This window comes from Heloderma suspectum, chromosome 14, assembly GCF_057233095.1.
Source record: "Heloderma suspectum isolate Gila_16-S chromosome 14, 16-S_ref, whole genome shotgun sequence".
Classification (NCBI taxonomy): domain Eukaryota; kingdom Metazoa; phylum Chordata; class Lepidosauria; order Squamata; family Helodermatidae; genus Heloderma; species Heloderma suspectum.
In genome coordinates, this window is record NC_139471.1 from 23996029 (window position 1) to 24019566 (window position 23538).

The 23538-nt window shown below is 48.2% G+C and overlaps 1 protein-coding gene across 2 annotated transcripts in view; it reads left to right on the forward strand.

Annotated features, from left to right (window-relative positions):
* Window positions 1–23538, forward strand: part of ABCA2 (ATP binding cassette subfamily A member 2) — a 110073-nt gene that overhangs the window by 51746 nt on the left and 34789 nt on the right. For both annotated transcript variants that reach the window (XM_084821129.1, XM_084821130.1), the window contains 9 exons: window positions 7213–7403; window positions 9458–9608; window positions 14687–14891; window positions 15597–15761; window positions 17061–17241; window positions 18311–18523; window positions 19957–20153; window positions 21583–21765; window positions 22490–22674. In XM_084821129.1, the coding sequence (XP_084677255.1) occupies window positions 7213–7403; window positions 9458–9608; window positions 14687–14891; window positions 15597–15761; window positions 17061–17241; window positions 18311–18523; window positions 19957–20153; window positions 21583–21765; window positions 22490–22674 (1671 nt within the window). The remainder of the gene's footprint in view (window positions 1–7212; window positions 7404–9457; window positions 9609–14686; window positions 14892–15596; window positions 15762–17060; window positions 17242–18310; window positions 18524–19956; window positions 20154–21582; window positions 21766–22489; window positions 22675–23538) is intronic.

Sequence of the window (23538 nt, forward strand, 5' to 3'; positions counted from 1 at the left end):
TACTTTGCTTGGGTAACTTTCCAGAGATGTCTGGTTGGCCGGTGGAGGAAGCAGGATGCTGATTAGATAGGTCTTTGGTCTGATCCTACACAACAATTGCATTCTTGAGACCGTCTTCAAGTGAACAGTTAGGCATGGTGCACTGGAAATAGGGATGTACGAGAATTTCATTTTGCTTGTAAAACATGCAGGCGTGCCCTGTTTGAGGCGCCAAACACAAGCGTGTGGTCTCTGAAAATATTCGCACATTGTCAAACATTCGATCTGTGCAAATTTTCAGTTTTGCACAAATTTCCTCAGTAGGCTGAATCAGTCCTGCTGTAATCTATGCAGGAAATTTGGGGAGATTTGCACAAATCTCTCATTCCATTGCCGCTTGATTTGTGCACATTTCCTGTTCGCGCAAAGCGAACAGCAATCGCAAACATGAATGGGAATCAGGCATGAGGCGAACAGTCAATGTCTGGAGAATAGACATATAAGACAATAGAAATTAATGTACTTTGCATGCTTTTTTTAATGTACAGCTGTCATATAATGTATTAATGTAATTAATAGATGTCGTATAATAATTATACATTGCAATACATATAATGCATTGATGTAATTAATAGATGTCTGGGGAATCCTGGCGTTCTTCAACATCACTCATTTGCCTGTCCCTAGTTGGAAACTCATGGTGCCCTTCCTACTGACTTTATATTTTCCACAGAATAATAGACATCCATGAACAGGTAGAAGAATAGGTATTTGCTGCCTTGTTTGCCAGTACCAAGCTCCTAGGAGCCTCGGATGGCTCGGCAAATGGGATTTCCCCAGGCTTCGAGTTCCTGGGCTGGATCATGGTGTTGAAAACGAGTTCGGGGCCCTAGCTTTGAGCACATGCTTGGATCTATGTCGGCTTCTCTCCTCTGCAAAAATGCCCCATGGCCACCGCCTGCGTCTAGTCCTAGAAAGGTCTCCTGTTCCTTTCCATTCCTGGGTGTTGGTAGTGCCACTCTCCATTGGCTCCTTGCTTAATGAGATCAGGATGCAGTGGCCGGGGCGCTGAGCCAGCTAGCACTGCCTGTAAGTCACCGGGGTTCCCAGCACCCGGACGCGTGGCTTCTTCTGTGCCAAGGAACAGAAGAGGGTTGGCAGAGGATACCAGCTGCCAAGAGGGATTCCTCCTGGTGTTGAGCAGTGTAAAGGAAAGACTGACAAGCTGCCTGTAAGGGGAATTGGTAGTCTCTGAATGAGGCAGTGAATATTCCTAGCTCATTTTAGTACACCTCTGGCCTTCAGGCTGCAATAGAGAGATTGAAAAGGCCCCTTAATCCCATTAGTCCAACCTTTCCTAGTCTAGTGGTCTCCAGATGTGTAGTCAAACACATCTCCAGATGTGTAGTCTGACTATGATGATGATGATGTAGTCCAACACATCTGGAGGGTGCCAATTTGCTGAAGTCTGAGTTAGGTGATGACATCAGTGAAAACGATGCTATGAAGGCCAAAACTGATGCACACAGAAATAGCAAAACATGACCCGTTAAAGGATGCAACTGATCCCTTAATAAAGGAGGATGTGTAGGAGAATACACGGCACTCTTAATTCTGTGGCTTCCATGCAGTTTAGTTGAATTGTCCTGGGTACAGCAAACTCAATTTCATTTTTTGAAAAAGTTTCCAGATTTCATCAGCTATTGGGGTTGTGGGTGCAGGTTCAGCCTGATGCTATCCGAATGAGCCTTTAGGGCCCCTTGGAAACTCCCTGCTCAACCTTCCTTCTCTGTTCCTGTGCAGCCTGCCCTTTCCTGATTTGAGGCAACCCACAGTTCACTGTTTGATTGTTTGAAATTATTTGTTCCATTTAAAAAAAAAAGATTGAGTTGGTTTGTTGCTTTTGAAAGCCTGAAACTTGACCGCAGAATTAATTACACGAAACAGCGCTGTCCAAACCAGCAGTGGGGAACGACTTTCAGCCGAAGGGCTAAATTTAGTTTCAGGAGCTCTTGGGGGCCACATTCCAGTGGTGGGTCGGGACTGAAAGCAAAATTGGTGAGGCCACAGATATACTAATTACCAGCCTACTTTAGCTTGAAGCTCTCACTGCCGGCAACTCAGCCTTCAGAGAGGCATTTCAGCCTTTTAGAATGGGGAAAAAACTGCACAAATGCCTGGAAGCTGCCAAACGGTCGGTGGTTGGGGGGAAAGGGCACAGGGCCATCTGAAGAACCCTGGAAAGCTGGATTTGGACCCCAGGACTGAGGTTCTGCACCCCTGATATAAACAAATCTTTGTACTTGTTTTCAAAATCAGGTTACCTTGGGCTGGAGAGAGACAGATTCTATCTCTCTCTCTGTCTCTCTCTTTCTTCCTGTTTGGAGGGATTGTCACTTTCCTTGGGAAGTGCTGAACTGGAGCATGAAATTGACAAGCTCTTTGACAAGTACGGAATATGGCTGTGTCCCAGCATTGCACATCCATATTTGCAAACCCTGGTTGCCCAGAGGTAGAACTGAGACAAAACAAATGAGCATGTACTTTGCAGGAAGCAAATCCCCCCCAGCCTCTTTCGCTGCTCTTAAAAACTATTTAAGCTAAGGATAGAATAGAATCATAGAACAGTAGGGTTGGAAGGGGCCTACAAGGCCATCAAGTCCAACCCCTGCTCAGTGCAGGAATCCAAGTCAGAGCATCCCTGACAGGTGGCTGTCCAGCCTCGTCTTGAACTCCTCCAGCGTGGGAGAGCCCACCACCTCCCCAGGTAATTGGTTCCATTGTCGTATTGCTCTAACAGTCAAGAAGTTTCTCCTGATGTTCAGCCGGAATCTGGCTTTCTGTCACTTGAGCCCATTATTCCATGTCCTGCCCTCTGGGATGATCAAGAAGAGTTCCTGGCCTTCCTCTCTGTGACAACCTTTCAAATACTTGAAGAGTGCTATCATATCTCCCCTCAGTCTTCTCTTCTCAAGGCTAAACCTGCCCAGTTCTTTCAGTCTCTCTTCATAGGGCTTTGTTTCCAGTCCCCTGATCATCTTTGTTGCCCTCCCCTGAACCCTCTCCAGTTTGTCTGCATCCTTCTTAAAGTGTGGTGCCTAGAACTGGACACAGTACTCCAGATGAGGCCTAACCAGTGCTGAGTAGAGGGGAACTAGTACTTCCCGGGATTTGGAAGCGATGCTTCTATTAATGCAGCCCAAAAGAGCATTGGCCTTTTTTGCAGCCACATCACATTGTTGGCTCATATTCAGCTTGTGATCTACAACAATTCCAAGATCCTTCTCACTTGTAGTATTGTTGAGCCACGTAACCCCATCTTGTAACTATGCATTTGGTTTCTTTTTCTAGGTGCAGAACTTGGCATTTATCCCTATTAAATGTCATTCTGTTGTTTTCTGCCCAGTGCTCCAGTCTATCAAGATCTCTTTGAATTTTGTTTCTGTCTACCAAAGTATTAGCTATCCCGCCCAATTTTGTGTCATCTGCAAATCTGATCAGCATTCCCTGTACCTCCTCCTCCAAGTCATTAATAAAAATGTTGAAGAGCACTGGGCCCAGGACTGACCCCTGCGGTACCCCACTCGTTACCTCTCCCCAGTTTGAGAAGGTCCCATTGATAAGCACTCTTTGACTCCGATTCTCTAGCCAACTGTGGATCCACCGGATCATTGTTTCATCTAGCCCGCTTTGAGCTAGTTTGCTCATCAGGATATCATGGGGCACTTTTGTCGAAAGCTTTGCTGAAGTCAAGGTATATTATATCTACAGCATTCCCACGGTCCACAAGGGAGGTGACTTGATCAAAAAATGAGATGAGGTTCGTCTGGCAGGACTTGTTCTTGACAAATCCATGTTGGCTTCAAGTAATCACTGCATTGTTTTCAAGATGCTTACAGATGGATTGCTTCATCATCTGCTCCAGAATTTTGCCAGGGATTGATGTCAAACTGACTGGTCTGTAGTTCCTGGGTTCCTCCTTTTTACCCTTTTTGAAGATAGGGACAACATTTGCCCTCCTCCAGTCATCTGGCACTTACCTGTCCTCCATGATTGCTCAAAGATAATAGACAGTGGCTCTGAGAGTTCTTCTGCCAGTTCCTTTATTACTCTAGGGTGCAGGATCCAGGCAGGTTGTCTGTATTGGGTTGTGAAAATCATCCACACTGTATTTTTTTGCTTAGAACATTCTAATTTTGTGTCAGGTGCCAGCTCCCCTCTCTAGTTAATTGACTGCTGAGCTCAGCCACTGGGATGAAAACTGGGTGAGAGCAGGGAGAGGGGGCTGGCAGCCCCAGGCTCAGGTGCATCGATATAACAAAAGGCTGTTTAAGGGCCTAGATTTGGTGTTTTAGACAGCCCTTCCCTTGGGAGGCGGCAAAGCATTGCTGAGCTGTGAACCAAACACTTGAGCTCGTGTTGCTTCCTCCTGACCCAGAACGTTACGAGTTGCCTTGCAGTAGTGATAACAAGACTTGGAGCTCGCTTCTTGTGCATTAGTCATCCATCCTTGCAGCAGCTCTGTAGTGTAGGTCAGTGTTATCAAGGCTATCTGTCGCTGCTAGTCCTGATTGCAAGTGCTGCCGCCAGGATCAGAGGCAGCAGGCCTATGCACACCAGTTGCTGTGGAACACAACCAGAAGGGTGCTGTTGCATCCCACCTCTGGAACACTCTCCCAGGTTATCTCATCTGGAACCTGCTCTCATGTCGTTTTGGCACCAAGCAAACACTTAAAAAAAAAACCACTTCTCCCTAGCTTAAACAAACCCTTTTAAGCCACTGTGGAAATGGTGTTTTTATCAGCTGTGTTTCATGTATTATTTTTTACCTGCCATTTTATTTATTTTTACACATCAAGAGTAACATGAGATCTGTTATTGTACATACGTTATGCCTGTATCTAAGGATGTCAAGAGAAATCCGAAATGGGCTGAAATGAGTCCAGATCTCTTGTAATCTGGTCCACGGATTCCACGCTGGACCAGCATCTGTGCATCAGGTGGATTCTGTGGACATTGTTGTTGTTTATTCGCTCAGTCGCTTCCGACTCCTCGTGACTCCATGGACCAGCCCACGCCAGAGCTTCCTGTCGGCCGTCGCCACCCCCTGCTCCCCCAAGGTCGAGTCTGTGGATATGCAGCTTAAAAAAACACCTGACATTTACATAAATAAATTGTGGCTGAAACTGCAAGTTATGTGAAGAACATTATGTAATTCACAAATATTATGATAATGAATATGCAACTTTTAAGGCTTTAAAAATGTTACATAAATATATAAATTCTGTAAATTGTTATGTAAATTCTCTGCTTCCATAACTTGCTGTGAATTGATTTATAATAATAATAATAATACATATATTGCACTCTATAACAGAGTGCATTCCCATTAACCCCCAAACATACGACACAATAATATAAAGTCAATAATTACACATTAAATAAACCACCAATCAAAATTTTAACTACTTACAACCAATCATTTAAAACAACCAACCAATTTGAAACTCAATTACAAACTGATTGTTCCTCACTCCATACACAACACCTGCTGGCAGGGGGCAGGCGGGGGAGGAATCCAAATTCGTTGGTCTGCGAATGACAGACCTCAAAATGCCACCCAGTCTACAGAACTCACATGGAATGGATTAACCACAACCTGAACATCCCTACCTGTACCATACGTTAGGTTGGGCATGTTATTTTTCTCCAAGTGAGAAAAAAGTGTAAGTGTTGAAGTGGGGGTGATCATTCAGTCAAATGTATTTGCTGAAAACCTTTGGTCATCATGACCATACAGCACCATCCAACTTTCCCCAAACTCGTGCCCTGTAGATGTGTTGGGCTGTAAGGATGCTAGGAGTTGTAGCCCAACTTTTCTGGAGGACACAAGGTTGTGGAAGGCTGATTTAAGAGGATGAGAGGTCTGTCTATGGCTGTGGTCATGATGACTCAGTGTAATACATTTATGTCTAATCCACTGGCCTGCTAGGGCAAACATGGTGTCAAGGGCTCCTTGGAGGCCTCTCTCAGTCTAATCCAGTAGCCAAGTCCAGACACAGACAAAGGGATTCCTTTCAAAGCTTTATTCTTCTTTTACAACTTAACAACTATACCGTTTGCAACTAGATCTGAGCAGCACAGTACCTATGCCCTAAGTTGGAACAGTTGGTCCCCGTTTGAAAGGGAATTACTGGCAGACCCCTGAACTTAAGGACTAGGGAGAGTCCCTCCCCTTTTCCCTTGGATCCTCTGGGCGCAGCCGTTGTTTGCGCGCCAACCTGCCACTACGCCTCCTTTCCGCGCCCTCCATCTGGCGCCGCTCTCTGCGTCTGCGTCGCGCGTCCACCAAGTCTGCTTCCCGCGCTCTGTGACTCCCTGGACTGCTAACCAAACTAGGAATGCCGGTGGGAGGAATCTCTGTCAGCTGTTGGCCCTGGGAAAGAGGAGCGTGCTCCCCTCCCAGGAGCGACTGCTCTTCCTCAGAATCAGAACTACTCTGGGATTCTATGGGCTCAGTGTCCACCCTGACACATGGACATCTTCTCTGCAATATATTCATCACTATCATCCAATAAGTAATAGTTTTTTTCTGAACAGTAAGGAGAAATCTACCTGAAGAATTTCTTTGGAAAATCTATCCCTCAGGGAATTGTACAGATAACAATACAATACATAGCAAACCATCTCTTCCACCCCTGTCTGGCCAGAAATACACAAATGATGGTTTATGCTACAGTGGTGTCCAACCTCTTGGGGCCGATGGGCATAGTTGATATTTTGAGAGTGTTGTGAGCTCTCTCACAGAATGGCTGCCATGGGGGAGCGTCTTCATTCATAAAATGGCTGCCAGGGTGGCCATGGCCAGTAACAAAACCCTCATTTCCCAGAAGGCCAACTGGCGAGATGAAAAGTTTCTTGCGCAAGAGTCCAAGTCCAAGGCAGAGGTGGTGCCTGAGCTCCCAAACACAAAGTGTCTCTTTTGAGCCCAAATAAAGATCAAAAACAACATTAATGTCAAAACATCAAGGAATGAAATAAAAGGCAGGAGGTGCAGGAAGCCTGGCAGGCGCCCAGAGAGGTGTCTGTGAGTGCCACACTGGGGAACCCAGGTCCATGGGTTCACCATTATCTCTCCCCTCTGAATATGGGTGTCGTTTGGTTTGGAACCTCAAGGCAGCGTTCTGCGTGGGGCTCTGAACCTGTTGTGGCGATGCTCTTTCCGCCCCACAGGTGATGAAAATGATGGGGCTGAACAATGCCGTACACTGGGTGGCGTGGTTTATCACGGGATTTGTCCAGCTGTCCATCTCGGTCACAGCTCTGACTGCCATCCTCAAGTATGGGAAAGTTCTGATGCACAGCGATGTCTTCATCATTTGGCTCTTCCTCGCCATCTATGCCGTGGCCACCATCATGTTTTGGTGAGTAGGGGACCGGGGGAAGGGGGAGCCATGAGGGCAGCCACAGACTGTGGATGAGGGTATGGGGAAGCAGTGTGCATAATAATAATGCACATCTGTGTAGTGCTTCAAGCATATTGCATAAATCCTTAGCATTCATAGAATCATAGAATCATAGAATAGTAGAGTTGGAAGGGGCCTACAAGGCCATCGAGTCCAACCCCCTGCTCAATGCAGGAATCCAAGTCAGAGCATCCCTGACAAATGGCTGTCCAGCCTTGTCTTGAAGGCCTCCAGTGTGGGAGAGCCCACCACCTCCCCAGGTAATTGGTTCCATTGTCGTATTGCTCTGACACTCAGGAAGTTGTCATTCCTTACAACAGTCCTGCGAGGTAGGCGAGCATTACTATTATCCTTATATTGTAGGTGCTTTTGAAATATCATTAATATAAAGCAAGTTTCTAGACCTTAGGATAATGATGAGATTGGCAATCTGTGTGGCAGACCTCAGAGGTGAGATTTGAACTAGGGGTTTCCTGGTTGACAGCTCAAGCTCTCTGGCCTAGTTTTCTGACTGGAGTGGTCATCATGTGTCTGGATGGCACCACTTCCAACTGCAGGTGGGGCTAACATGATTGCACACGCCTCCATATTTACCCTTCCCCTCATAGGCTAGTTGTTTATATGCGGGGACTTGGTGGTTGTTCTGTGGAGTTGCATTCAGACATGTGAGCTGCACGTGCAGCCAGAAGTTCAGGCAACTCGGTGATAACAGGGCAGCTGTCAGCCCTGTAACCCTGGTGGGGTTGGACAGGACTAACCACAGATCCCTCTGGCATCATGAAGCTATGCAGCCTTTCCAGATGCCATCCCATCAAGCAGCAGCAGAGGGAGAGAGGAGAAGCAGGGCCGTTCCATCAGCTCTGCTGAGAGACCGTCTTCTTGGGGCTCCTCCTCTCTCCGGACTTGCATTCCAGATGGTCATGATAAGAACTACTACTTAACTTCAGGAATTGGTGCCTGAATTTGCTTTTTTCCTCTTCCCTCCCCATGCCCTTTTCTTTTTCTGCTGTGTCTTTTAGATTGTAAGCCTGTGGCAGGGACTGTCTTGTTTTTATTCATACATAAGGTGCTCTGGGAACCTTTTTGGCTGAAGAGCAGGCTGAGAATGCTTCAAACAAACGAACAAACAAACAGCCTAGCATTTGGCACAGATGTCCTGAAGTGGATGAAGTTATCCACGCCTCCGAATTCCTCTTGCCTGGGAATGGAAACCAGGTTTGTTTTTCCAACCTGGCCCCTGGTGCCATTCCCCGCTCTGGAGAGGAGGGGCTGTGCCTCGGCCTGGTGTCTGCAGCCCCAGGTTTTGGTGAGGCAGCCCAAGCGAGTCCCCTTAACCTGGGAACAGGTGGACGTACAGAGACTGGTCTTCTGCTGCATCAGCCCGTCTTGGGTGCCCTTTCAAGTGGCGCCATTTGAAATGGCTGTAGGATTCCTTCCTTCCTTCCTTCCTTCCTTCCTTCCTTCCTTCCTTCCTTCCTTCCTTCCTGGCATTTTTACCCTGCTCTTCAGTCAAAGAAGGATCCCAGAGTGGATTCCACAGATTCATAATGAGACCATCCCAGCCCTCAGGCTTACAATATAAAAGACGTGACACAAAAGGGAAAGGGGTGGGGAGGGAGGGAGGAGGAAAAAAGCCAAGCACAGGCACCGGCCTTTAGTTTCAGAGTCCCTATAGGTGCTTTTTCTGGCAGGAGAGGGCAAAACGAACTCCGTGCAGCTATTCCTTCTCTGGCTGATGTATGCGGCTAGGTTTCTCTCCCCTTGCCACGGTGTGTGTGTGTGTGTGTGTGTGTGTGTGTGTGTGTACGGTGCAGCCGCCCCGTGACACAGGATTCTGGTTTGGGGCGCAGCTCTGCACTTGTGCACTGCTTCATTTTTGCCACCCAAGCCAATGCGCGGTTGGTGAATCATCCTCAGGGTGATATGGCTCCTTTGGAGGGAGGGGGGCCGTTCTTCCCCCTCCATGGAAGGCAATGGACTGGTGTGACGTGCCTGTGTCCCCCCCTCCCCAGTTTCTTGGTGTCCGTGCTCTACTCGAAAGCCAAGCTGGCCTCGGCGTGTGGCGGCATCATCTACTTCCTCAGCTATGTCCCCTACATGTACGTTGCCATCCGGGAGGAGGTGGCCCACGACAAGATCACAGCCTTCGAGAAATGCATCGCGGTGAGCAACTGCCCCTGCTACTTCGGGCCCCTTTCCTGGGTGACTAGGAGTCGGCAGCTGGGAGCCTTTGCACCAAGTCCCATCCCTTGAGGGGTGCCATCTGCATCTCTCCCCACACCGCCTGTCTCAAGCCCAAACAAGGCTGTGGCGATAGTGCGGCGTCACTGGTCGTGGAATGTGCTAGCAGCCAGCCAAGGGAAGGCAGGATGTGGCTCATTTATGTCCCCCCCCAATCTGAAATATCCCACTAGTTGCAGAGAAGGGTTGTGGAGGACCCGTTCCAATCCAAACACACTCGGGGGAGGCACAATTCTTTGTTCCTGGCCTTCCTTCCTATGCCTCAGGGAATTCTCAGCCCGTTTCCAGGGCTGGATTTTGGCATTGTCCACAGAAATTCTGTTTCTCAAGAACAGCTTCTTTTCTCCCTCCGCCCAGTACAGCAAGTTTCTGGACCTCATGATGAGAAGAGCAAAAGTGTTGCAATATTTGCTGGTATCTCAGAAACAAGAGAGTAGGGCTGAGCCATATGTCCTCTGATATGGGCAATGGGCTTCCATGCCCTCTTTGCTCCCATCCCAGGAGTAACCGAAGCAGGATCCATTATGCAAATGTAGGCATCCTTTGTTGTTGTTGTTCAGTCGTTAAGTCGTGTCCGACTCTTTGTGACCCCATGGACCATAGCACGCCAGGCCTTCCTGTCCTGCGCTGTCTCCCTGAGTGTGCTCAAGTTCATATTCATTGCATTGGTGATGCTATCTAGCGATCTCATCCTCTGCCATCCCCTTCTCCTTTTGCCTTCAGTCTTTCCCAGCATCAGGGTCTTTTCCAGTGACTTTTCTCTTGGCCAAAATATTGTTTAAGGAGGTCAAATCAGTCCATCCTAAAGGAAATCAACCCTGAGTGCTCATTGGAAGGACAGATACTGAAACTGAAGCTCAAATATTTTGGCCACCTAATGCGAAGAGAAAACTCTCTGGAAAAGACCCTGATGCTGGGAAAGACTGAAGGCAAAAGGAGAAGGGGACGACAGAGGATGAGATGGCTAGATAGCATCACCGATGCAATGAATATGAACTTGAGCACACTCCGGGAGAGAGCGCAGGACAGGAAGGCCTGGCGTGCTATGGTCCATGGGGTCACGAAGAGTCGGACACGACTGAACGACTGAACAACAACAATCTGTCCTTCCAATGAGCAGTCAGGGTTGATTTCCTTTAGGATGGACTGATTTGACTTCCTTGCAGTCCAGGGGACTCGTAAGAGTCTTCTCCAGCACCACAGTTCGAACACATCGATTCTTCGGCGCTCAGCCTTCCTTATAGTCCAGCTCTCACAACCATATGTTGCTACTGGGAAAACCATAGCTTTGATTAGACGGACCTTTGTCGGCAAGGTGATGTCTCTGCTTCTTACTATGCTGTCTAGGTTTGCCATAGCTTTCCTCCCAAGGAGCAAGCGTCTTTGAATTTCATGGCTACAGTCACCGTCTGCGGTGATCTTGGAGCCGAAGAAAATAAAATCTGTCACTGCTTCCATTTCTTCCCCTTCTATATGCCAGCAAGTGATGGGGACAGATGCTATGATCTTAGTTTTCTTAATGTTGAGTTTCAAACCAGCTTTTGCACTCTCCACTTTCACCCTCAACAAGAGGCTGTTTAGATCCTCTTTGCTTTCTGCCATTAGGGTGGTATCGTCTGTGTATCTGAGGTTGTTGATAATTCTCCCAGCAATCTTAATTCCGACCTGTGATTCATCTAACCCGGCGTTTCTCATGATGTACTCTGCATTTAAGTTAAATAAGCAGGGCGACAATATACAGCCTTGTCGTACTCCTTTCCCAATTTTGAACCAATCGGTTGTTCCATATCCAGTTCTTACTGTTGCTTCTTGACCCTCGTACAGGTTTCTCAGGAGACAGGTAAGGTGGTCTGGTACTCCCATCTCTTTCAGAATCTGCCACAGTTTGTTGTGATGGCTTTAGTGTAGTGAATGAAGCAGAAATAGACATTTTTCTGGAATGTTCTTGCTTTCTCTATGATGCAGCGAATCTTGGCGATTTGATCTCTAGTTCCTCTGCCTCTTCGAAACCCAGCTTGTACTTCCGGTAGTTCTCGGTTCACATACTGCTGAAGCCTAGCTTGTAGGATTTTGAGCATCACCTTGCTGGCATGTGAAATGAGCGCAATTGTACGGTAGTTTGAACACTCTTTGGCATTGCCCTTCTTTGGAATTGGAATGTAAATTGACCTTTTCCAATCTTGTGGCCACTGCTGAGTGTTCCAAATGTGTTGGCATATTGAGTGCAGCACTTTAACACTATCGTCTTTTAGGATCTTAAATAGCTCAGCTGGAATACTGTCATCTCTGCTAGCTACGTTGTTACTAATGCTTCCTAAGGCCCACTTGACTTCACTCTCTAGGATGGCTGGCTCAAGTTCAGTGACCGCACTATCATGGTTATCAGGGACATTAAGATCTTTCCTGTATAGTTCTTCTGTGTATTCTTTCCACCTCTTCTTAATCTCATCTGCTTCTGTTAGGTCCCTGCCTTCTTTGTCCTTTATCATGCCCGTCTTTGCACAAAACGCTCCCTTGAGATCTCCGATTTTCTTGAAGAGATCTCTAGTCTTTCCCATTCTATTGTTTTCCTTGAATTCTTTGCATTGTTCATTTAAGAAGGCCTTCTTGTCTCTCCTGGCTATTCTCTGGAACTTTGCATTCAGTTGGATATATCTTCCCCTTTCTCCCTTGCTTTTTGCTTCCCTTCTTTCCTCAGCTACTTGTAAACTCTCATCAGACAGCCACTTTGCTTTCTTGCATTTCTTTTTCTTTGGGATGGATTTCGTTGCTGCCTCCTGAACAATGTTACAGACCTCCGTCCATAGTTCCTCAGGCACTCTGTCTATCAGGTCTAATCCCTTAAATCTATTGGTCACCTCCACTGTATATTCATAAGGGATATGATTTAGGTCATACCGGAATGGTTTAGTGGTTTTCCCTATGTTCTTCAATTTAAGCTGAAATTTAGCAATAAGAAGCTCACGATATGAGCCACAGTCAGCTCCAGGTCTTGTTTTTACTGACTGTATAGAGCTTCTCCATCTTTGGCTGCAAAGGACATAATCTAATTTCGATATTGACCATCTGGTGATGTCCATGTGTAGTGTTGCCTCTTGTGCTGTTGGAAAAGAGCATTTGCTATGATCAGCGTGTTCCCTTGGCAAAACTCGATTAGCCTTTGTCCTGCTTCATTTTGTACACCAAGGCCATGCTTGCCTGTTATTCTGGTGATTTCTTGACTTCCTACTTTAGCATTCCAATCCCCTATGATGAAGAGGACATCTTTTTTTGGTGTTAGTTCTAGAAGGTGTTGTAGGTCTTCATAGAACTGATCAACCTCAGCTTCTTCAGCCTCAGTGGTTGGGGCATAGACTTGAATTACTGTGATGTTGAATGGTTTGCCTTGGATTCGTACTGAGATCATTCTATCGTTTTTGAGATTGTACCCCAGTCCTGCTTTTCCCACCCTTTTGTTGACTATGAGTGCTACTCCATTTCTTCTAAGGGATTCTTGCCCACAGTAGTAGATAAAGTCACCTGAATTAAATTCGCCCATGCCTGTCCATTTTAGTTTGCTGATTCCCAAGATGTCAATGCTCAATCTTGCCATCTCATGTTTGACCACCTCCAGCTTACCTTGATTCATTGACCTTACATTCCAGGTTCCTAAACAATATTGTTCTTTACAGCATCGGACTTTCTTTTCACCACCAAACACATCCACAGCTGAGTGTCCTTTCGGCTTTGGCCCAGCCGCTTCACTCTTTCTGGTGCTATTTGGAAATTCCCTCTGCTCTTCCCCAGTAGTATATTGGACACCTTCCTGAGGGGCTCATCTTCCGGTGTCATCTCTTTTAGCCTTGTGATACGTTCCATGGGGTTTTCTTGGCAAGAATACTGGAGTGGGTTGCCATTTCCTTCTCCAGTGGACCACATTTTGTCAGAACTCTCTGCCATGACCTGTCCGTCTTGGGTGGCCCTGCATGGCATAGCTTATGGCTTCACTGAGTTACGCAAGCCCCTTCGCCACAACAAGGCAGTGATCCATGAAGGGGCTTCCTTTGTATCACCCTCCAAATTACTGCTACTTTCCTGGTGTGGAATTTTGGATCACGTTCTTATATAGTGTAGACCCAGCCTGGCTTCTATGTATACAGTAGGTCATCCCATGGCCAACAGCATGCCATCATGTAACAGCACGCCATCTCAGTTGTGGGACCCACCCTCTGCAACACTCTCCCACGTGTGGTCCAAGAGGCGAGCTTTAGACGGTTCCCCTGATTTAGAATCATCAGTATCACAAGATGTTGGATGAATGTAAAAGGGAACTGGACAAATTCCTGGAGGAGAAGGCTATCAATGGCTACTAGTCCTGATGGCTCTATTAAACCTCTAGTACCAGGGGCACTGAGCCTATGTGCACCAGTTGCTGGGGATCATGGGTGGGAGGGTGCTGTTGCGCTCATGCCCTGTTTGCGGGTTCCTGGTCAACAGCTGGTTGGCCACTGTGGGAACGGCATGCTGGACTAGATGGTCTGATTCAGCAGGGCTCTTCTTGTGTTCTTATGTCCTTATCATCACACTCCTCCTTTTTGTAACATTTTAAATGTATTTTCCTTTTTTTTACATTGGTTTTTATGTATTTTTTCATATAAACTGCTTAGAGATTTTATGATATCAAGTGGTATAAAATTATCATTATTTACATTTATATCCCACAATTTTTCCTCTTGTGAGGCACCCAAGGTGGCTTACATGATCCTCCTGCTCTCCATTTTATCCTCACAGCAACCCTGTGAGGTAGGTAAGGTGAGCATCAGTGACTGGCCCAAAGTCACCCAGTGAGTGGGGACTAGAACCCAGGTTGTCTGAGTCCCAGTCCAGCACTCTAACTGCTACACCACACTAGTTTAAATTAACAAATAAATGACCATACCTTGGCCCAGCTGACACCTTCGGATCTTTCCACACACCCCTCTGACATGTCTCCGTGCGCTCTGCCTCCTGTTCCCTCCCAGTCTCTTATGTCCACCACAGCCTTTGGGCTGGGCTCGAAATACTTTGCCCTCTATGAGGTGGCGGGCGTGGGAATTCAGTGGCACACCTTCAGCCAGTCGCCCGTGGAAGGGGACGACTTCAACCTCCTCCTCTCCATGATGATGCTGATCATCGATGCTGTGGTCTACGGGGTGCTGACGTGGTACATCGAGGCCGTGCACCCAGGTACGTGGAGGTTGTGAGGCCTCGCTGGTGCACGCAACATCCTGCTGGCTCAGGCTGTGGTCCTGAGGTGCTGTGTCTTTGTGGGGGCGGCAGGTTAGGTCTGAGATTCTGAAGGATCTGTCCATCTTCTGCTGCCACGGACGTGGGCTGTGGCCTCCAGGCTAGCTGCCCCGTTACTGCGTAGAAATGGGCAGGGGGGTGCATGTTCATTTGCCCATACATAGTCAGGGATGGGACTTCTGTTGTGGCCATGCCCCCTTTCCTGGCTCCGCCCCCTTTCCCCCAATCACCAATCATTTGGCCGTTGCCTGGCTCTTGTGCATCTCTTTGCCCCATTCTCAAAGGTGGAAATGCCCCTCCTGAAGCGGAAGAGGCAGTAAGAGCTTTCAGCTACCATCTGTTGGTATCGTTGGGTGTTTGGGCTCCACCCCTTGTCTTTGGCCCTGCCCACCACTGGAATGCATCCCTCGAGGGTGTCTCTGAAACGGAATCCGGCCCTTGGGCTGGAAGAGGTTCCGCCCCCCTGCGTTAGGCAGAGTGAGTCCATCAAGGGCAAAATGATCAGCTCTGGAATCGAGAAAGCCAAAGGGCCTATGGGAACTGGGGGAATCCAGCTGTGCCCCCCCACCGTTCCCCAGCGTATGGCGTTTGCCTGGCTCCCAGCTGTGGCTCTGGATTCACGCCGACCCTTGTTCCTTCCCCCAGGAATGTACGGCCTCCCGCGGCCCTGGTACTTCCCGTTGCAGAAATCCTACTGGCTGGGAAACGGGCGCACCGAGGCATGGGAGTGGACGTGGCCCTGGTCGCGAACCACCCGCCTCAGTGTGATGGAGGAAGACCAGGCTTGTGCCATGGAGAACAGGAGGCTGGGTAAGATGTGGCGGGGGGATTTGGGGGGAGGAATTGGAACCCGCTGTGCCGTTTTGGTTGCCTTTATAAAGGCGAAAGCGGAGACTTGGGACTGGGGAGAAATTTGTTTGGTTTGGATTGAAACGCAGAATCACAATTTTGGACTTCTGAACTAATCTGGGAACTGAAACCCAGTTATCTTTGAAATTTGCACTTCTCCAAATGTTGCAGTGGAGTTCTGAAATAAAAGAAAACGCATACAAAAATGCATATGTTAGGGGAAATAGCATTAAAATATATTATATTAGGGAAATTGCTTGCAAAAATGTGTATATTATGCAAAATTGTGTACAAAAATGCAACTATCAGGAGACATGCACACAAGTTTTCATGCAAGCTAAAAAGAAATCTCAAAGTTTGGAACAAACTGTATTTAAGATTGGAAAAATTACAAACTGAGAGAAACCAACATTAACAGATTTGTCCATCCCTAGTAGAGACGGAGAGTGGGTAGAAATGGGCAACTAAGATTTTGGCTAATTTGAGACAAACCTCTTTTCCTTTCGTCAAGGAGGTGACACGATCTCACACCAGCGAATATTTTAATGTTTTTTGTTACCTTTTTTGCTTCAAAGCTCAAAAATTCTGCTTAAAGAACTCTGTTCTTCTGGTTGTTAACGTTCTTCATAGTAACTGCTTTGCTGAATCAGAACAAAGGAGTGTTTAGTCCAGTGTTCTGTAGCCAACAGTGGTCAATCAAGAGCCCCCAGATGGGGCCGAAAGGCAATAGCCTCCTCTTTGGTTTGCCCCCCAAGATCTGGTAACCAGAGATAGACTGCTGTATTGCATGGAGGCTTTTGTTTGTTATCGTGGCTAATGGTCATGGATAGACCTGTCCTCCTTCGATTTCTAATCCCCCTTTAAGCCATTACTACATCTTATGGCAGCTCATTGCATAAGTTAGTTCTCCATTGTATGAAGTCCTCTGGTCCATCCTGTATCCTCTGTCCGTTGGTTTTCATCGGGTGACCCCTGACTTCTAATGTTGTGTTGGAGCAAATGTTTCCCATCTTCTCTCCCTGGCTCTCTCCGCACCTTACATAATTTTTTTATAAACATGCCCTGTGCCCAGCCTTGGTGGCTTTGGGGATGCTGTCTGGAGATACTGGGACTTGTAGTCCAATGTATCTGGAGGGCAGAAGTTTGGGAGAGTCTGCACTAAAATTCTACCTGTCGTATCAGGGTGGATGTGGGATGTAGTGCCTGGCTGTATAATAATGATCAGCACGCTCCAACGCCTTGGATTGGTTTTGTGTGCAGAGGAGACCCGCGGCATCGAGGAGGAGCCCACCCACCTTCCGCTGGTGGTCTGCGTGGACAAACTGACCAAGATCTACAAGACGGACAAGAAGCTGGCATTGGACAAGCTGAGCCTCAACCTCTACGAGAACCAGGTCGTGTCCTTTCTCGGCCACAACGGAGCTGGCAAGACCACAACCATGTGAGTGATTCGGCTGTGGGGCACCGGCTGCACTGAATGCGAGATTTCCATGGCTGGTAGGGGCGGGGGGCAAAGCTCCTTTCAGAGGTGGCGAAATCTGGGCAGGTTCCACGAAGGGGAAAGGAAATGGCCCCATTGGATTTCATCAGTCATGGATAGACATCAGTGGGAGTGAATCAGGAGAAGCTCTAATCGGCACCTTGGGAATCTCAGCTTGTTGTTTTTTTTCTTTAAAAAAAACAAGATTCTTGTTCTTAAGTCTGTGAGGAGATATGCTTGAAAAATGTGTGCGCAATAGACGTACTGGTTTTACCCTTAAAGGTGGCCTAAAAATATATTTTTAAATAATAATAATACCTCTACTGATCAAATTCTGGAAGCTTTTCAAACTCTTCTCCAGGATCTGAAGGTACTGCACATTTCAAACCTGCTTGTAAATGTCATGGCCACCATCCAAGGGTACTCTGAGTATTGTGGTCCTATGAAGGAGGCCATCTCTAATAAAGGATTCTCAGACCTGCTCTTAAGACTACACTCCCAAGGTAATGGGTGGTGGGCAGGAGGGTAAAGTTGTGACAATAGTTAACTGGTTACAAAACCAGTTTAAACATATACTGCAGGTATGAAGTCAGCATTTAGCAAAGGCGACCCATTGATGGTCAAGTGCTCCTTTGACATCATATGGACTAAGAATTTGCCCATTGTGTTTTTAAAAATGAAATATTCTATAAGCTACTGGAAATTATGTGGTTTTCTCAGTGTGATTATGGCTGCGTGGATTCAGAGACTCCCTAATTATACCTAGATTGGTGCCCAAACTAATCCAGTTTGAAAATTATTCAAGCTTTCAGCCTGAATTTTGAATGGTTTTGAAATAGTTTTCTCTGGTTTGGCCAACCCCCCCCCCACACACACAAATAGACAAAATGCCCCTCAGTTTGCCACCTATTGAAGGGGTGGCAAAGTTGGGGCAGGGAGGATTGTGTGCCAACCTTCTGACCATTGCCGGTTGGTAGGTGGTAGGCAGACACTTCTTGATGACATCATCACTTGCTCCCTTCCCACTCAGGTCCATCCTGACAGGTCTCTTCCCTCCGACCTCCGGCTCCGCCACCATTTACGGGCACGACATCCGGACCGAGATGGACGAGATCCGGAAGAATCTGGGCATGTGCCCACAGCACAACGTGCTTTTCGACAGGCTGACTGTGGAGGAGCACTTGTGGTTCTACTCGCAGCTCAAGGGCATGGCAGAAGAGGAGATCCGCAAAGAGATGGACAAGTAGGCAACCCCAGACTTGTCCATCTCTCTCTTTCCTGTGAGCGTAACGCTTGGGGTTGAGGGCATAGGCACACATCCCAAATTCATAAATGGGACACATATGAGGAGATCCATCCCAAGACGTGAGGGGTGGGATTGGTAGAAATAGACATTTGCACCAATTGCAGACACAATTTGCATAATTTGTTCAAATTTCGGTTGCAGTTCATGAAAACTGCAGCCGCAATTTGTGCAAATGTCTATTTTCGCAGCTTACAATTCCCGGATTTTGGGAAAAACCTGTGGGTCAGCTCACCCCCAAAGGGCCAGATTTCCTGGTGACAGAGAGAGGGAGCCTTCTCAGTGGCGGCACCATGGTGGTTATGGAACACTCTCCCCAGGGACCTTCACCAGATGCCTTCTTCATTATCTTTTTTGGTGACTGATGAACACTTCTGTCTGTCTGTCTGTCTGTCTGTCTATCTCTCTCTCTCTCTCTCTCTCTCCCAGGTTTTTTTTTAATAATTTGATTTCTTCTGCATGAGCTTTAAGCTGCTTTTTATGCTGGTTTTAAATTTATTATATAGTGGATTGTTGTTTTTTTTAAATCTATTGTATGTTACTGAAATTTGTAAGCTGCCTGGAGAAAAGATATTACCACAAGCGGAGGATGTGTGTATAAATTTTATAGTACAGAAGTCCTGTCAAGATTGGGACTAGGGGTTGAGGTGGAACAATAGGGCAGATTGCACAGGAGATGGCAGCCAAGCACCGTGATCGTCTGACGGGGGCGATCACAGGCCAGGGTGGTCCGAGATGGGCAATCTTGTCCCAAAGACCTTGTTACGGGGTCGGGATGAAGGAACCAGGGACGCTTGAGTTCACTGAGATTCTCCAAACCCCACTTTGAGGCTTGGCACACCTCGCTCCTGTTTAAGTTTGCTACCTGTTTTTCCTTTTGTTCGAACGGGAAACAGGTACATTTCGAACAGGAAAACTGAGCATTCTTTTTCAAATGCTCAGGTTCTCCCATGGACTAAACTGGGAAGTTGCTTTTGGGCGGGGGGTGGGGGGAAGTGTACACTTTTCAAATGTGGTCACAAGCTCAGGAAGGGAGCAGACAAGAAGTGTAGTAGGCAAGGAATGGAGCCAGAAAATAGGCAGGCAGGCTGACAAATGGAGATAGCGCAATGGCTCGGGCTCCATTTGGAAGTATCTATATTTGGCTTTACTGCCCCCTCTTCTTCTGCTTTGCGGCCTCTGGGGCTTTACCTCAGGGGCACCACTGCAAACACCAGGAGGCGGCGGCTCTGAGATCAGGTTCTGCTTGGTCCTGACACCTTAGGATTTGGGAGAGGGCTGCAGACTTCCTGTAGGGACCCCAAGCCCTGGAGTTAGCCGCCAGTCACTCTGAAATGCACAAACACCCCCCGCCCCCCCTTACATCCCTCCAGGATGATCGAGGACTTGGAGCTCACCCACAAGTGCCACTCGCTGGTACAGACGCTCTCGGGGGGGATGAAGAGGAAGCTGTCGGTGGCCATTGCCTTTGTCGGCGGATCGCGGGCCGTCATCCTGGACGAGCCCACTGCCGGCGTGGACCCCTATGCACGGAGGGCGATTTGGGACCTCATCCTCAAATATAAGCCGGGTGAGCAAGGAAGCGGGTAGCCCCCCCGCCCCCAAACCTGGCCTCTACAGACGGGAGGCAGTGGCTGCCTTCACCCTGTCCTGGGCTATGCAGCTTTACTCACTTACTCAAGTTACCTGAAATGTAGAAGGCAGGCAACATTTTCCTGGAGGGGCTCCTGCCTTCCCCTTGTTGAGCACTGAGTTCTGGATTTCTCTTAGGGTTGAATAGCTGAAAGATCTGTTTCAGGCTTCTTTGCATTCATGTGAGTTTTCCAGAAAACATTTATGTATGTATGTATTTACATACACACACACATACATACATACATACATACATTCAATATTTGTATACCGCTCCATATCTAAAACAATTTTTGGAGTGGGGGAGGCAACCCTCTTGGGCCAGTGGCACATTTGACATTTTGAAAAAGTGTCCCGGGCACCGCCACAAATTGATGTGGGGAGCAAAATGTTGGGAGCACCTCCTCCCTCGATTCTCACTTTTCTCACACACACCCAGCCGTTTTGGGGTTGTCCCCACCTCTGTTCAAGTAAATGGAGCAGGAAAGGGTCCCCTGCCAAAAAACAGCCAGAAGGAAAGGGAAGCCCACCCACCACCAAGGACCCTGCTGCCCCAAGTGTCTTTGGTGGGGGTTGGCTCCCCCCCCCAATCAAAAGGTCTAAAGCAGACACACATGGTCTCAAATACTTCAAAATGTTTTTTCCAAGCCCCAAACACATTGGGCTGAATGTTTGACTCAAAAGTTTGGCCCAGTCTTTTTTAAAAAAGTGAAATTGAGAGCTAATGTGATGTAGTGGTTAGAGTGTTGGACTGGGACATGGGAGTTCAGGGTTCTAGTCCCCACTCGGCCTTGAAGCTCACTGGGTGACTTTGGGCCAGCCACTGATTCTCAGCCTAACCTACCTCACAGGGTTGTTGAGAGGATAAAATGGAAAGGAGGAGTATCGTGTAAGCTGCCTTGGGTTCTTTGCAGGAGGAAAAAAGGTGGGATAGAAATGTGATAAATATACAAAATAAACAAATGGCCTCCCCTCTTTCATATTTCAGGGATGGGGCATGTGGTTTTCGGTGAGGGAGTTATTGGACTTCCCCCACTCTGATTAGCTGGTTTGCCATCTCCCCCCCGCACCACCATCGAGTGCCCTATTTGGAGGGTTATTCGGGGGGGAAATGGTAGCCGCCCCAATAAAACACGGCAGCTGCCAGTAGGGCGATGGCCATGATTCCCTAGGCACAAAGCAGTGCCACTCTGTCCTGGCATCTCTGTGGTGAAAACACTGGAAAGTTGGTGAGGGAGGGCAGGTCAATTTCACACCAATAAGGACTGCAGTGCTGCAAGGATTCCCCCTCTCTGCGGGTGCCCCATTGGGCGTGGTGCCGAGGGAGACGCTGCGGCCCCGCCCTTCACGCTGCCTCCTCCCCACAGGAAGGACCATCCTTCTCTCTACGCACCACATGGACGAGGCGGACCTCCTGGGGGACCGCATCGCCATCATCTCGCACGGCAAGCTGAAGTGCTGCGGGTCCCCCCTCTTTCTGAAGGGCACCTACGGCGACGGGTACAAGCTGACGGTCGTCAAGAAGCAGTCGGACTCCCGGGCCAGCGCAGGTGAGCATGGCTGTTCTGGCTCGCCGGCCCCCGGCCTCCTTCCCAGCAGCCCTTGCTCCGGGAAACGGGACTAGGCTCCCAGCGAGACTGACCCGCATGCCTGCTTTTCTTCTAGAGCTGTTTGACTCGGTCTCACATGCAGGGCTCTTCAGTCTGTTTGTCCTCTACTTCTGGTACTCAGGTAGACCGACTGTGAACATGGAGGTACCATGAAGCTGCCGTAACTGGCGGCCATTGAGAGACCCCTCCGCCTTCTTAATTTGTCCGATTCTGTTTTAAAGCCATCTAAACCCATAGCCACTACTGCACAAATTCCATAAGTGTAATTCTGTGTCATGGGAAGAATTAGTCTGTCCTGAATCATCTGCCCATCAGTTGGCTCGAGCGACCCCAAATTCTTGTAATGTGCATAATTTCATACACCTCAGTCTTTTCCCCTGCTTTATTTCTCTTTCCCCTCCGAATGTAACACTGCAAACGCATTAGTCTTTCCTCATAAGGAAGCCACTCCAAACCCCTTGGTCACTTTGGCTGCTCTTTCCTGCATCCTTTCCAGCTCCGTGCAGTCCTTTTTATCTTGGTCCTCTGTGCGTCTTGCCTTCCGGCCTTCTTGTCCATCCGGAATTCCTTCCCCACCTGCTCTATGTAGTTACGGCTCTGTTTACTTTGTAAGGTGCAAGCTGGTTTGAGCAGTGCCTCTCCCCCCCCCCTTTCCTTTATTTAGACTCTGGACAGACGCACAGCCCCCCCTGCCACTCCTCCATCAGCCCCTGCTCCGAAGTGCAGGTCACACAGTTCATCAAGAAGTACGTGGCTTCGTGCCTTCTCATCTCTAACACCAACACGGAGCTGTCCTACATCCTTCCCAGCGAGGCAGTCAAGAAAGGCTGTTTCGAAAGGCTATTCCAGGTACCAGGCGTTTGATGAGTGCACAAAATCAGGGAGGGAGTGGAGAGGGGCACGGCAGTAAGTGGGGGCACACAGGGCTTGATTTCATTTTGGAGCTGTCCCACCCCCCACCTCCCAAAGGCCTGGGTACTGGAGTGCAGGCGCTGTTCAAATTTTATAACCATCCAAATACAAGTGATGTTACTTGCGATCTCCATCCAGCCTTCCCCAACCTGGTGTCCTCAGTTCCCATCTGCCCCCACCAGCATGGTGAGGAATGCGGGGAGTTGTTGTCCCAAACATTTGGAGGTCAGGGTAGGTCCTGATTCCCAGGATGGCCAGCTCGTGCTGCAGAGGAGCATGAGTTGCCCAGGGAGGTCGAAGTGCCCCTAGGGACTGGTATTCAAGCTGGAGGCTCTGTGTGGCCACCATGGCTAGCAGCCTTTGGGAGACCTGTGCTCCTCCAAGAATGTGCCTCACCTGTTGGCATAGTGTGTCATCCCAGCCGTGGGCGCTGAACTCTTAGGTTAGAAGTGCCAAGATAGTGATACATCAGACTCAAAGGTTTGCTTACAAGGAGACTTGATTGAGTAACTTACAGCACACGGGCGTATCCAGTGGTTGGATCAGACAGCTTCTCTGAACCCCGAGCCACGGGGCACCATGGGTCTTATACCATACATGTCAGCAGTGAGGCAGCATGACAGCAGCAAGCGCCATCTAGTGTTCATTCCCAGCGTAGACTCACAGTGCTTGGTTCCCAGCATAGCCACCTGTAAACAGACTTTGCTTCCCAGGCACATCAGAGATACAGACTCTCCTCATTAGCAAGGAATGCACCAAGAAGGCTGTTATCGGCCTTTTGACTCATCTGCACAGGCCCAG